The sequence below is a fragment of the Eschrichtius robustus genome, chromosome 4, assembly GCF_028021215.1.
Source record: "Eschrichtius robustus isolate mEscRob2 chromosome 4, mEscRob2.pri, whole genome shotgun sequence".
NCBI lineage: Eukaryota > Metazoa > Chordata > Mammalia > Artiodactyla > Eschrichtiidae > Eschrichtius > Eschrichtius robustus.
Window position 1 is genome coordinate 28665017 of NC_090827.1, and position 15382 is coordinate 28680398.

At 33.6% G+C, this 15382-nt stretch overlaps 1 protein-coding gene across 3 annotated transcripts in view; it reads right to left on the bottom strand.

Annotated features, from left to right (window-relative positions):
- DNAJB14 (DnaJ heat shock protein family (Hsp40) member B14) overlaps positions 1 to 15382 on the bottom strand; it is a 44167-nt gene that overhangs the window by 14650 nt on the left and 14135 nt on the right. The window contains exons 2-3 of one of the 3 annotated variants that reach the window (XM_068542067.1): positions 13490 to 13661; positions 6913 to 7058 (exon numbers count right to left, since the gene is read on the bottom strand). In XM_068542067.1, coding sequence (XP_068398168.1) covers positions 6913 to 7058; positions 13490 to 13661 — 318 coding nt within the window. Of the gene's footprint in view, positions 1 to 6912; positions 7059 to 11314; positions 11404 to 13489; positions 13662 to 15382 lie in introns of those variants that run through there. The other 2 variants (XM_068542066.1, XM_068542068.1) reach the window with 2 other exon arrangements.

Below are 15382 nucleotides of genomic sequence, written 5' to 3' on the forward strand. Positions count from 1 at the left end.
AGGATATTAGTCTGTAGTTTTATTTTTTTGTAGTGTCTTTGACTGGTTTTGATAGCAGGGTAATAATTATTTTGTGAAATGGATTGGGAAATATTTCCTTCTCTTCTATTTTCAGGAAGAGACTGTAGAATTGGTTTTAACTCTTCTTGAAAAGTTTCATAGAATTCTCCAATAAAGACATCTGAGCCTGGAGATTTCCTTTTGGGAGTTTCCTAATTACAAGTTTACTTAACAGTTATAGGGCTGTTCATATTACCTACTTCAAAGTGAGTGAGTTCTGATCATTTTCAATTTTCAAAAAATTGGTTGTAAATTTATGTGTGTGGAGCTGTTCATAGTATTCTCTTACCCTTTTGATGTTTGCAGGGTTTGTATCCTTGTTTCTGATACTATTTTTGATAATAGTAAATTGTCTTCTTTTTTCCCTTTGTCAGTCTGTCAATTTTATTGATCTTTTCAAACAACTAGTTCTTTTGTTTCACTGATCTTCACTATTGTTCTTCTGTTTTCAATTTTACTGATTTCCACTCTCACATTTATTTCCTTCCTTCTTCTTGCTTTAGGTTTACTTTGCTCTTCTTTTTCTAGTTTCATGAGGAGAAGCCTAGATGACTAAGGCTGTTCCTCTCTTCTAATACGTGCACTAAGTGTTATGTTTCCTCTTAGTGTTGCTTTAGCTGGTTCCCTCGAATTTTTGATATGTTGAATTTTTATTCAGTTTAATGTATTTTTTAAAAATTCTTTTTGAGATTTCTTTGACCCATAGATTATTTGGAAGTGTGTTGTTCAGTTTCCAAGTGATTGAACATTTTCCAATTATCTTTCTGTTATTGACTCGATTTTGATTTCATTGTGGTCAAAGAACACACTCCGTATGATTTCAGTTTTTTAACTTGGTAGAAATTTATTTTATGATCCAGGACATGGTCTAACTTGGAGTATGTTCTGAGCACTTGAAAAGATTTTATAGTCTGCTGTTGGGTGGAGTGTTCTATAAATGTTGATTAAATCTTCTTGGGTAATAGTGGTGTTTAATTCTTTTATATTCTTGCTGATTTTCTGTCTTTTTGTTCTATCAAGTGTTGAGAGAGAGGTGCTAACGTTTCCAACTATAATTGTGAATTTACCTATTTCTCTTTCCAGTTGTATTAGTTTTTGATTTACATATTTTGCATCTGTTTTTGGTGCATACACATTTATATTGTTATATCCCCTTGAAGGATTGTCTCTTTATCATAACATAATATCTCTCTCTGGTAATTTTTTTAGTCTAAATTCTACTTTTTCTAGTATTAATACAGCTATTCCACTTTCTTTTGATTAATGTTTACATGATATACCATTTTTCATTTCTTTACTTTCAGCCTGTCTATATTGTTATAAATGCAGTGAGTTTCTTACAGGTAACATATAGTCGAGTCATATATTTTTAATTCACTCGGCCAATCTGTCTTTTAATTGATATATTCAGATCATTTGCATTTATATGTAACTACTGATTAGTTAGAGTGTATGTCTACCATTTTATTTTTTGTTTTCTGTTGTTTTCTTTTTCCTGACTTCCTGGGAGTTAGGTGAACATGTTTTTTAGAATTCCATTTTGATTTATCTAGTGTTTTCTGACTCTATCTCTTTGTACAGTTTTTCAGCAGTTGTTCTAGATATTATATTATATATACATAACTTACAACAGCCCACTGGTATCATCACTTTTCTAGTTCAAGTGTACTGTGAAATCCTTACTTCTACTTCTCTTTACTTTCCTTTGTTCTTCCCCATTTATAATGTAACTGCCTTACGTATTTTCTCTACACACATTGAGAACCACATCAGATAATATTAAAATTTTTGCTTCAAATGTCAAACATAATTTAGAAGTTCAAGAGAAGCAAAGTATATTGCATTTACCCATATTTTTGCTTATGCTGTCCTTTCTTCCTTCTTGATATTTCAGATTCCTTTTTTTATTATTTTCTTTTGTTTAGAAAATTTCCTTTAGCTATTCTTTTAGGGTATGTCTGCTAATGACAAATTCTATTACTTTTCCTTCATCTGAAAATATCTTGATTTCCCCTTCATTCCTGAAAGATATTTTTGCTGGGTATAGAATTCTGGGTTGATAGTTTCTTTTCTTTCAGTATTGAAAAATGTGCCACTTCTTCCCGGCCTGCATGATTCCGGATGTGAAATTCACTGTCGTGTGAATTGCTTTTCCCCTATAGGTAAGGTGTCACATCTCTTTTGCTGCTTTCAAGGTTTTTTCTTTATCTTCAGTTTTCAGAAGTTTGACTATGATGTGTCTTCGTGTGGATTTCACTGGGCTTATCTCTTTGGAGTTCACTCAACTTCTTAAATTATGGAAGTTTATATCTTTTGTCAAGTATTTGAAGTTTTCAACCTTTTTTTTTTTAGTACTTTTTCAGCTATGCCTTCTTTCTCCTCTTCTTCTAGGAAACATATAACAATGTTAAATCTTTTGTTATAGTCTCACTTGTATGTGAGGTTATGTTCCTTTTTTCTCTTTCAGTCTATTTTCTCTACTGTTCAGATTGAATAATGTCCATTTTTCTATTTTCCAGTTTACTGATTTTTTTTCCTCTGTTATTCTGCTGTTTATGTTATTCATTGTTAGTTTCATTTTGGTTTTGTACTTTTAATTTATAGAATTTCTATTTGATTCTTTATACCTTGTGTTTATTTGCTCAGACTTTCTATTTCTTTGCTGAGACTTTTATTCTAAATGTTTCAAGCATATTTGTAATTGCTCATTGAAGCATTTTTATAATGGATGCTTTAAAGTCTTTGTTAGGCAATTCTAACCCTTCTGTCATCTTCATGTGCATTTCTATTGATTGACTTTTTAAATATGATTTGAAGTGTTCCTAATGTTTAGTATGGTAAGTGATTTTCAATCGATTTGTGATCACTTGAGGTATTGTCTTATAAGGCTCTGGACCTTATCTAAAGCTTCTGTTTTAATTGTCCTGTTTGGTACAGGAAGTGAGGATACCACCTTGTTACTCCAAGGTGTGAGTAGAAGTTGAGGTTTCCCCCTTGGCCTCTGATGACGTCTGAAAGAAGAGGCTCCTCATCACTGATGGGCAGGGATGGGATTTCCAGTCCCCAGTCAAGCCTCCACTGATATCTCTTTGGCTGGAAAGAGGAGGGGTGCCTCATTATTGCTCCCCAGGTGGCTTTAATGACACCACAATGATATGGCTTTGCTTACCTCTGGATGGCAGTGAAAGTCCAGGCCACTTATAACACTACCCCGGGTGATGGGGGAGAGGAAGGGATACCTTGTTACTGCCGGTAGCAGTGGAAGTAAAAGCTCCCTACTCAATCTTCTCTGTTACCACCCCAGTTGGGAGGGTAGGGCATCTCATTACAGCCTGGAAAGGGTGACAGTATAGGTTCTCAGCCTCTGCTGGTGTGGGTGTGGGTGGGGCCACAGTTTTTTCTGTGTTATTTGGCTGCGGTAGAATGACTACTGCTTAAAAGTTTTCTGTCTTACTATGTCGCCCCTTTCCGGGTTGTTTGGCTAGAGACAGCAGGCCTTTCTTGGGAATTGTTTGTCTGTGCTCATTGGTGTTTCTGGGTTATCTGCTTCTCCAGCACCCAGTCTAAGACATAAAAGGCAAAAGGAAACCCAAGCAACACACTGCCATGTTGTTCTTTGGGTCCCAAGGTCCTTAGCTGGTCTACCTTCTTCCCTCTATGTTTCAGTTTTCTTACGTTTGTTTTACTTTATAACTGATATCCAGTTGCACTTTAGTGTGAGGAACAGGGAAAAGTATAACTCTTCCATCTTCCTGAAAGTGGAAGTCATCACTGACTTTTAAATCACTTCCCTCATTCTCATATCCAAGTTTCTGCCATCTTCTCTCTTCACTAACCCTAGAAATCATACACACCTTGAGTAAACTCTTAATTCTCACCATTATATGGTGGCTTCTCCAATTACTCTGATTATGATTCTACTTTATCTTTCTGACTTTTCTTCAGACATCTTTATTCTATGTTTTGAATTTAATTACATTCAGTCTTCTGGCAGATCCTGGGTAAATCAGTTAATCTCTCTGAGCCTCAGTTTTCTTATTTGTGAAAGAATGACACTGGTTCCCATCTATTTCAGAAGATTGTTAATAAGCATTAAATTTTTAAAAATAGGAATGAAAAACTATAAAATGCTTGTCAAATGTTAGGTATTACTATTATTCCAAATGTTCTGTGTGAGTCTTGTCTCCTCTTCATAAATTACAAATTCTTTGAGTAAGACGATATCTCATATTTTCTTACTGTATTTCTCTCAGAATTAGCCCATAGGGTAGAACTGATTTCTCTGTTCTTATAGATTCACTCTAGATGTTAAGAATATTGAACTACCAAACCTAACATAGGCAGTAGCATCTGATCCATTATTATTTATCAAGCAAACATATAAACAGCTAATCAATGCCCTTGTCATTATATTCACGTATATGTAAACAGGCACATGTACTATTCAAATAGTCTCTGAAATACTTGGGAGTCTTTGAAGGTCAAGGTAGACTGGGCATGTTTTGAAGATATCCACATCAGACAGAAGAAAAGGGATCCATTTGATTCAAATATTTTTTTTAAGGTATGTTTATATATACTATGCAAGTCACTGTCTAGATGTAAATAAAATATTCCCTGCTTTGAGAAACTCACAAACATAACTAAAGAACAAAGAGCTACATGAAGTTAAGAGTTCACTTAGTCTACTCTCTTTGATAGTAATCTTTTATTTTTAAAGTTTTACAAAACACACAAATGAAAATATCTCTTCTATCTAATTTAATTCCTTAACCAATTATCTCCTCTTTTACTATTCTTGAAAGATATAAAAAACAAGTGGTTTCCATCTTCTGTAAAAAGTATTTTGGCAATTACAGAGCAATAAATCTATACTTACCTCTCATATAAACAAAAAACTATAGTCTTTACTTAGAATAAACAGCTTGGTATCCCAAACACAGAAGTTTAGATCAAATGGTTAAAAATAAAATAAGACGATTCAGAAGGTAATGAAAAGGTCCTATGTGTTGAATGAATGAAACCTGCCATTTCTGTGTGCTGACACACTAGCAGTAATATCTTCTAATTAACTACCTTTGCTCACCAAGCATCTCTGGCTTACAATCTGGGTTTTCTTTTCTTTAGTTTTTTTAGCCATGCCACGTGGCACGTGGAATTCACAGACTAGGGATCGAACCCGTGCCCCCTGCAGTGGAAGCGTGGAGTCTTAACCACTGGACTGCCAGGGAAGTCCCAACAATCTTGGTTTTCTATGTAGTTTCCACTCAATGAAATATGGGTTCATCAACCACCACCCTATTATGATCTTCTTTGGAGTTAATAAATTGGCATTCTGATTTACAAATAACCCCCTATGTATTGAATAATGTGCGCCTTTCCTCTAGAGATGAATCACCGCCCAGCATGTTGATAAATATTAAGTTTCTAGTTTTGCAAAGTGTAGTATTAGACTCTGAAATGTACCACACCAAAGAACAATCACCTTTGTTAAACTCCTCTAAGTGTCTGTGTGGGGTGACATATATGTCGCTCACCTCTTCAAAACACAACACAGGCTGTAAAAATATTGGTAGGTCCACTTACTGTTATTCTAAGACCAACAATGCTAACATGACTTCAATACAGAAATGGGAGAAAGAAGCAGTTAAATGTCGTTAACATTAATGAAGAATTAATACTGAAATCATCTAACAGATCACAAACATGCAAATAACTCACTGCCAATGTGTTTAGACATCTTAAAAACACAAAAAATTTTAAATTAAACGATTTTAATTCAGAAAGTGAAAAAAAGGTTTTTAACTTTGGGGGGAAATATGTGCTAAAGTTAGTGTTTTGAGTAAAGCAGCTTTTCCTATGCTTTCAACACGCCAATTTTAATCTAAGGAGACAGAGAAGGCTCTCACTGTCACAGAGATAGTCTACTTTCACCAGCACCACTTTGGCAGCTGCTTTTACTGGAAAATATTAATAATCCCCAAATGTATTTTGCTTGCCAACTTCTTTTAAGAAATAAAACTGTATTGCAAACAATTTTAACAGTATTTTTATGAATGACAATTGAGTCGTCTATCTTTTAGGAAAATTTAAAATGATTATCTCCTTCCTGTTATTCCAAGACCCCAGCATTTCACTGTAAACATCATACATTGGCTTTATGAATGTCAAATTCACAAGAACAAATAATCACAAATTTAAGCATTTTCCTATGAATCAGAAGTAAACTATTATGAATAAATTGTAATAAACATGAATTATAAAATCAGTTCTCTCACACTTATTTAATAAATTGGCAAAAAAACTGAAATAATAAGAAAGAAAATGAAGAAAATATTAGCCAAGAGAAAAGAAACATTCTTGAAAAAAAAATCACAGTAGTTTGAACTACATATGAAAAATGCAAAAATTGGCCCGAGTTAACAGAAATAGAAGAATACTGGACAAATAGTGACTCCAAGTAATTTCCCAATTCTAGACAGTCTCTAATATCTTAAAAACTCATAAAAAAAATATTGCTTTTAGTTCTTTTAGAACCAGCTGGTAACATGCTAGAAGCTCATGCATAATCATCACACTACTTGTACGTAGTAAACTAGAAGGCGTGCATGGGTATCTAGAAAAGTTACTTAGAACTTTGCCAAAACTGACATGTTGCTTTTGTGAAGCCAAACAGCATTTGTTTGGCTCTTGGTATAACAAGTTAATAGTGAAGTTTTAAAGGATTTTGAGGAGGCTTGCTTATGCTGGCTTCTAAATGCACCAGTCTAAAGGCAGAATTTAATATTCTAAAACACTGTAAAGTGGATTCTGAAAAGGGCTTAGAATATTGCTTTAAAAGGTTTACTTTACTTTTAAAAGCATCTGTTGCTCCAGGTGCATGGTTTTTGTCTGGATGAAACTTCAAAGCAAGCTTTCTATAAGCTTTTTTCAAATCTTCATCACCAGCATCTTTGGTAACTCCAAGTACTTCATAGTAATTTTTACATTTGTTTATGCTGTGAACAAGAGAATGTGTTACATTGTAAGTAAACTTCAAGGAAGAGCTTCAAGTAATACCTCTATTTTTTTTATTTATTAGAATAGTATAAAGAACTGTCTGTGGACTGTTTTCTCGATATCAAGTTATAGTTTATCCGTTAAGGGTTATTGCTCCATTCTCTTTTTCAATCACAGACCATTTTCCCAACTTCTCCCAATCTAAGAATTGACCATAAGAATGTCCTTGGTGCAATTTATCACAACTACAGAGAAGTAAAGCAAAGCTCACAACAAACGTGGATGAGGGACAGAGCACACACTGCAACTAAAACGAGAGAGTAAGAACAATTTTATAGTACTCTTAAGTGCGTAAATAAATTCCAAAACTCCTCGCAAGTATGTCACAGCTAAAGATTAATGTGCATTGCATTCCAAGAGTTTTATTGTTGCATAATGTAAACCTAACCAAATATCAAAGCAACAGTTCAGTGCATGTAGACAATTACAGTACCCTATGGCTTCAATGTCCAGGCAAGTTAATTCAGCTAGGCAATGCTAAAGAGAATTCATTTGTGTCAGTCTCTATGAAAGATAAAATCTCATAATAAAATACATCATGGGACTCAAAAATATTTGTTACATCTGATTTTCATTATGATGAACATACTCTTAAAGATTACTTACATGTTTATAACGCTAAATATGCAGTGTTTAAGCCCAGAGTCTTTGAAGTATGTTAGGAAAAGAAATACTCTGAATGGAGCAGAGAATACTAATCCTTTTGTATGCTAACATTCTCCCATGACCTAAAAATTTTCCTTCACTAAAATACAGCTACATTTTAAATATTTTTTGTTGAGTACTATATAACTTTAAATGTGTTCCATGTATGAGCAGCTTGATGACAGAAGTAGTAAGAAGTAAAAGGATCTGAGGCACAACTGTTCCCTGACAGCTAAAGAACTGCAAAGGCTGACTTGAAATTTTCAGAGAAAAGAGACAAGATTGATCTTATTTTGCTACTAAACCTATTAGCCATCACAGTGCTTGGTACATGATGGGTTCTCAGTAAATATTTATGGAATAAATGAACCTTAGCTCTCCTTTCATAATGAAAGCATTCATCATTTGTTATATGAACAAGGGGAAAAAAAGAACACACTGAAAAGATTATAGAATTTTTTAATAATAACAAAAATCTGTTAGGCAGTCTTCTTCAGAGTAATAATAATTAAAATTAGATTTTTCTACTTTAGACACAATAAATATGAACACAAGTCAATTTTATTTCATAAACATGACATTTCCTTTATTTAGTCAATAATATTTATTGAGCACCAACTAAGTCCCAGGGCGCTTGAGATCTATTACAGAACAAAACAGAGAACTATCACTGCCTTTGCAGAGACTCATTCTCCTAGATATGTTAAGAAACTATGTGATAGAAAAAAACGGAAGAACGACATGTACAGAACACCTACTGTGTGTCAGGCACATATCCACAACCCCATATCCATGTTCCAATATCCATAAAGTTCTGAAAAATGGAAGTTATTCTATAACTAACTTGACTGCAAAAACCTGACTTGGAAACTTTCAGAGGGAAAATTTCAAAGGCAAAACTGAACTGATGTGAAGCTGCTATAGAGTCTTCATTTATCACATTCAAGTGTGATATTTGTACCTTTTGCTGCAGAAATGGCACTATTAGGTTAGGGCTGCTTACCAGACCCTGCTAAGACATTATGTAATCTATAACATATGCTCCTTAGTACTTTTCGAAAATATGAAGACCCCGAGTTCCAAACTACATCTGGTCCACAAAAATTTCACGTAAAGAATTGTAGAATCTTATTATGCTGATTATTTTACACAAATTATCTCATTTACTCCTCATTAGGTAGATATTATTCCTATTTAACCAATGAGGAAATCAAGGCTTCGAGTGGTTATGTAAATTGCCGAAAGTCATATAACAAAGTAACAGATAGAAACCAAAATTTATTTCTTCAACAAAAATTTACTGAATATCCACTTTCTGCTAGATGCTGTTTCAGACACTACAGTGGTAAATAAAGCAGTCAAAAAATCCCTCCTCACATTAAATTTAAAATTGGGAGAGAGACAAGCAATTAACAAATATAGAAGTAAAATACGAAGTACATCATATGACATCATATGGTGATATATATTTAGAGAAAAATGAAGTGGCAAAGGGAAATAGTGAATGGAAAGAGAGGCCTGCTATTTTAAATAGGGCGATTAGGAAAGGCCTCACAAGTGAAGATTCAATCCTCAGTTTGTCTGACTTGAAAATCCTGCTGTCTCAGAATCAGAATAAAGAAGAAAAGGAGCCCGTTCAGACTCCAGACCAACCATCCACTTCCTTCTATTTGCTCTTCTAATCAGTGTTTAAACAGATTCTCTGTTGGTTTTGGTGCCCCAAACATGCCTTCTCTGCCTCTCTTCTTGTTTAGTTAGTTTCTACAACGTCTTCAGACCTCAGCTGAGCTCTTCCTTTTCTCAAGAACTCAGATTCCTCAAGACTAAGTTTGGTGACCCTCTTATATTCTCCTAAAGCTCTCTGAACTTAGCCCTATCCCAGCAATTATCTTAAATGTACCACAGCTATCAGTTTACATGTTTGACTACTTTTCCAGACTATTAGGCCCCCTGAAGGCAGGGATTGTGTCTTGTTCACCATATGTGTTGAATGGATGGATGACTAGTACAATTTGAGGGCAGAAATGGTGAAGATCTAAAAGTCATTTTTGGACCAAAGATAATGTGCTGTAAGAAAAATATAGTTGGCACCAAAAAATCAATTTGGAATAGAAGACTGTGGGACAAGGACCAGAGCTAAAAATATGACAGACACTATCTGAACGCAAAAGACAAAAGGCAGTGATAAACAAAACACTGAACAATCCTAAAGTCATTACTACTTGCTTTGAATGCATAAGATGTTTCCTTATGACCAGATTAATCCTATAAAATTATGTTGTTGATTATTTCCTGAGCACAAAAGGCTAGGCAATAGAAAAAGGCAGCCTAGGAGAGGGCTGCTGGATAGTATAGGGAAATTAGGTTGGAATTCACAGTCCTCTAGAGATGGGTCATAAAGCTAAGTACTGTCACAAAGAGAAAAAAGGTAGGAAAAACAATTATTTTACTAACTCTTAGCCGTATCTAGCTCTACCATATCTTCCTTGCACTGAATTTTTCATCATATATTAGAGAAGAAATTCTTTGAGAAGCTAGCAGAGAGGTATAAAGTCAACATCACCAATGGACAAGCTGTAGACTACATATCTCAAGTAATGCTACAAATATACTCATTTACTTAATTTTTCACACCTAAATGAGAAATTACCATTCACAAATTAATTTTAATCTATATATTGTTCATTATACTCCTTTTCACCAACTAACTGCATTTGTCACATTTTTTTATAGTTTGCTCCTTACTGAAAGATTCAAACCTTCTTCACCATCCTCACCAAAGACTAAAAAAAGAAGGAAGGAAGGAAGGAAGGGAGGGAGGGAGGGAGAGAGGGAGGAAAGAGAGAAAGAAGGAAAGAAAAGAAAGAAAGGAAGGAAGGAAGGAAGGAAGGAAGGAAGGAAGAAAAAAAAAAAGAAAATAAAAAAGAGGTAATCTATAACCTGCCCTGGAAGAAAATATCGTGCAAAAAGGCCAGAAAGATATGTCTGGGAGCTCAACAGCGGAGATGCATGCATGGCTCAACTTTTATGTCTTCCTTTATGTGTGAGAAAGCATTCTGGCCGTGGAAGGAGGGGTCTCTTTCTATTCTTTTTTTCATATATTATAGATGAGTTTTAAATAAACTTCAAATTTAATTGCTGTTTAGGAAAATAATTCCTTATTCCTGAGACAAAGGTTTATTTATTTTATAAATTTAGCAAAATGGTTTATTTTGTTTTCATTTAAAGAACTACAGCTAAATCCAATCCTAATGAAATCCCCATAATTCAAATAATTTTAACAGTTATACAGAAGTGTTCCTAATTGATAAATATAATGATGGCCAGTTAATGCTTTCTCACTGATCTTGTAAATTTTTAAAATAAAAGATGGGCTTTTTTTCCATGAGATATTAAAAGTCTCTTTAAATTAGATCCAGGACACCTTTTGCTCTGTAATTTTTCAATATATTTCAACGCAAAGACAACAAATAGTGCTTAGTTTCACAGAATATGAGTTTTTACAAAGTTACACACTTTTTCTTCAGTCTTACTGTAAGCTAGCTCTTACTTATGCAATGGATGCAGTATTATTGCATGGCTTCTCCCATTGAGCCAAATTGTCACTGAGCAACTTGTTTGCATAATCGTGCTAACCAACAAGATAACATGGCTTTCTTCAGAAAAATCCCCTGTGTATAGGTAAAACAAAAACAAAAACATACAGCATGTAAGTGTTTGCTGGTGATCTGTTACCTCACTAAAGCGACACTTACAGAAGGCTAATATAATGAGTGTTACATGATTAGCTAAGCAACTCTTATACAGTATAAGGTACCAAGTGAAATACTTTGAATAACTTAGGGGTTCTATTAAAGAATGTTCTGATCATATTTATCCCCAAAGGAAAAAAACTTCATTTATTTAATTTAAAAAAGGTATGCTAAAATTATTGATAAGAGAAACAATCTCTAATACAGGTACACTACTAAGCTAATACTTGTACTCCACAAAAATTCAGTCTCAAACTTGGCTGGGTCCACGGTGCTAGCCAGCAATCCTGCCATTCCATCTGCCTTTCCCCTCTGCAAATATTCCATACCTTTACCACTCTTCTCAGGCTTTCAATCTCATCTCTTTTCTTCTCTCAGAGGATAACTTCATCTCCAGTTTCATAGAGAATACAGACCCAAAAGACAGGAACTCCCTCAACATTTTATTTCCATCTGCCCAATTCTGGCCATATACAAAGGGGATCTGCACCCACAATCATCTTTCATCTTTCACACAATTCACTCTATTTAGGTCTTTTACTGAGAATAAGTTCTCCCAGTAAAAAGTAATTTCTACAAGAAAATAAAATTTGTTTTTGGAGAGATGTGGTTTCCTGAAACACATTTCAGCACACTGTTTAATTAAAGGTTTTTCTTAAAGAAATTCAAAAGCAAGTCTCTCATTTATTCACTTATCTCACTTATTCAGCCACCTCTGACACAATACTACAGTTATAAAAGTCGTTAGCAAGATTATTTATAATTCTCAAAGTACTTCACTACCATTCAGGCTAACCAAATACCCTTTACCATGATTAGGGAGTCTTTGTTTCTTATTGTGGTCACACAGATAAAATGTTACATTCAAGCTTTAGCATCTGAATATATATGAAGAAAAGCAAAATATAAATACATTGACACTTGATTTAAAAATAACTTCAATTCCAAATTATGGTGGGTAAAAAAGAATTAACTAAAAATAAGAATGGGGGAAAAAGGGTGAAAAAAAAAGAAAATAAGATTAAAAGAGAAATAGATAAAGGGCAAAAGAGAAAGAAAACTAGCTTTACCTACTTTTCACTTAAGCTAGTTCACTGTACTATTCACTCTCTATGTTGGATTATCCGATTAATCAGTGTTCAGAGTCCTTCATCCTTATACTTTAGTTTCCCTAGACAGCAATTTCAGTACAACATCAATACAGTTTCCTTAAGCTATAGCAGGAAACTATAACAGTATTTTCTCCAGTGTTTCATACTCAGAAGTTCATTTTCTTTCCAGAAAATCTTTTCTTAATTATAAAATTAATAAAGTCAATCTCCAAAACCCAGTTCATAATTTTCCAATTCTACCTAATTCTTCTGCTTTAAGTAGACGTGTATCATGAAGTAAAACTAAAACACTGAGACAGAATGATCAGAGTAAGAGAAATATTAAAAGGAGAGGACGTTATAGTGTTTGCATACATATAAAGATAGCCTTAAAGAAAGAATATAAATAGAAAAAAAAAACCTATCCTTCATTAATATAAGTAGGAAATTGAAAATGCTGTTGCAATTGCCCTCAATTTTCTTCTCATATGAAATTCTCCTGCTTTATATATATATATATATATATATATATATATATATATATATATATATATATATATGTGACAAAACAATTCTTTATCCTCTTTCAATATTGTTATCTAAACACTGTATTGTGTCAAAAATCGAAACAATTTGCCTCAAAAAATTTCTTTCTGTAAGTAGCTTTGTGGCTTATAGTTACTTTAAAAGATGGAAACTTCCACAGAATTGGTAATTTACAGACTGATTTTATAAAGAATATAAAGCATAAGACACCCAGAGTTCAATTTCTCAATGTCTGTTCTTCTACTGAATTATAATTCAAACCCATTTTTTAGGTGTTATGACACTAAACTTACATTAGTATCAGTTATAATTGACATATAAGTTACTTATTCCTACCTGAGAACTCCATCTACTTGGTCTTTGGTGTAGCCTTTTCCGCTTTCACCACTACCAGAGGAGCTGTCCTTTGTGCACTTAGGCTTGCTTTGATCACCACTACCTGACGGTTTTCGGCAATGAGGGCTATTTCCAGCAGTGCTTCCATTTTTCATAATTATTTCCAATAGTGCTGTGGAAAGATACAGAAAGCATACTATCTCTGTTTACATCAAGGTACACACACATGGTCTTGAGAAAAAAGTTATAAAGCTGACAAATTGTGTATTTCAGGAAGATACACCATAGGGTCTTTTAAAATAAATAGCAAGCATTCCCTTATGTACTTAGCTGTTGACAGACTACTGATCACCATTTAGAAGTAGAATATTAAGAAGTTTAATGGTAGTAACTCAAAACTACTATCATCCAATAACTTATGACATACTTTTATTTGTCACATCATGGTGAAACTGCAGAATACCAAAGAAAAAGATAGTCCTTAAAGTAGCCAATGAGATTACCTAAAAAGAAACAGAAATTAGACTTCCTATTTATTTCTCAGCAGCAACAATGGCAGCTAAGTGAGTAATATCTTCAAAATACTTAGGGAGAATAACTGTCAACTTGAGTTCTGCACTAATTTTCTGGAAATTACATAAGATTAAAATAAAAACATTTTCAAACAAACAAAAACTGAGAATATTTACCACTAAGATTTCACTAGAAGATACTTAAAATACATATTTTGAACAAAAGGAAAATGCTTGCAGACAGGCTGAGATGTAAAAGGGAATGGGCATCATGAGGTTCAAATATTGTGGAGCAAACACTGTGGTAATGTGTGAGTAAATCTAAACTGAGTCTATAAAGCAACAGTATATGTCTAGGATCTCCTATAAAATACTGGAGAGGCACAGAAGAGGGGTAGAGAGAATATATGAAATAAGAATGGCCATGTATTCATAACGATTAAAGATGGGAGGGTGGTAGGGATTGACTAAACTATTCCCTCTCCTTTCGGGTATGCTTGAAACTTCCCATAATGAGTTAAAACTAAACATTGAAAAAAAAAATCAACAGAACTAAAAGGAAAAAACAGAGAAACCCACCTTGACAGTAAAAGACTTTTAACACATCTTTAATCCACAACTGACACTGGGTCGATTAAATAATCACTAAGGATACAAATGACATAAACTTCTAATTTATCAAGTTTGATCTAAGAAACATAAAGTAATTATATCCAACAAACGTGAATATTCATTCTTTACAGGCACACAAGGAATGAAAATTGACTACATTATAACTAGACCATAATATTATCCTCTTCAAATCTCAAAGAATCAGTATTACAATATACTACAATCTCTGAGCAAAATGCATTTAAGTGAGAAATCAATTATAAAAATGTAACTAGATCACAAATGGGTTGGAAAGGAGAAGAGTCTAGAAAAACTCATGTATCAAAGAAACAATCATAATAGAAACAAGAAAACAGAATTGAAGAAAAATGAACATACTACGTATCAGATTTTGTGGGTCATCAAATGGTGCTGGCACAACTGGACAGCTATATGAAAAACAATGAATCTGGACCCCTTCTTCACACCATACACAAAAATTAGCTCAAAATAGATCACACACCTATATGTAAGAGCTAAAACTATAAAACTCTTAGAAGAAACTATAGGAGTAAATCTTTGTGACTTTGATTTAGTCCAAAATTCTTAGAGTTGACAAATTAAGTAAAGTGGCAAAAGAAAATACAGAGAAACTGGACCTTATCAAAATTGAAAACTTCTGCCCCTCGAAGAATATCATCAATAAAGTAAAAAGACAAGCCACAGAATATGAAAAAATATTTACAAAATCATATATCTGAAAGAGACATATATCTAGAATATATAAAGG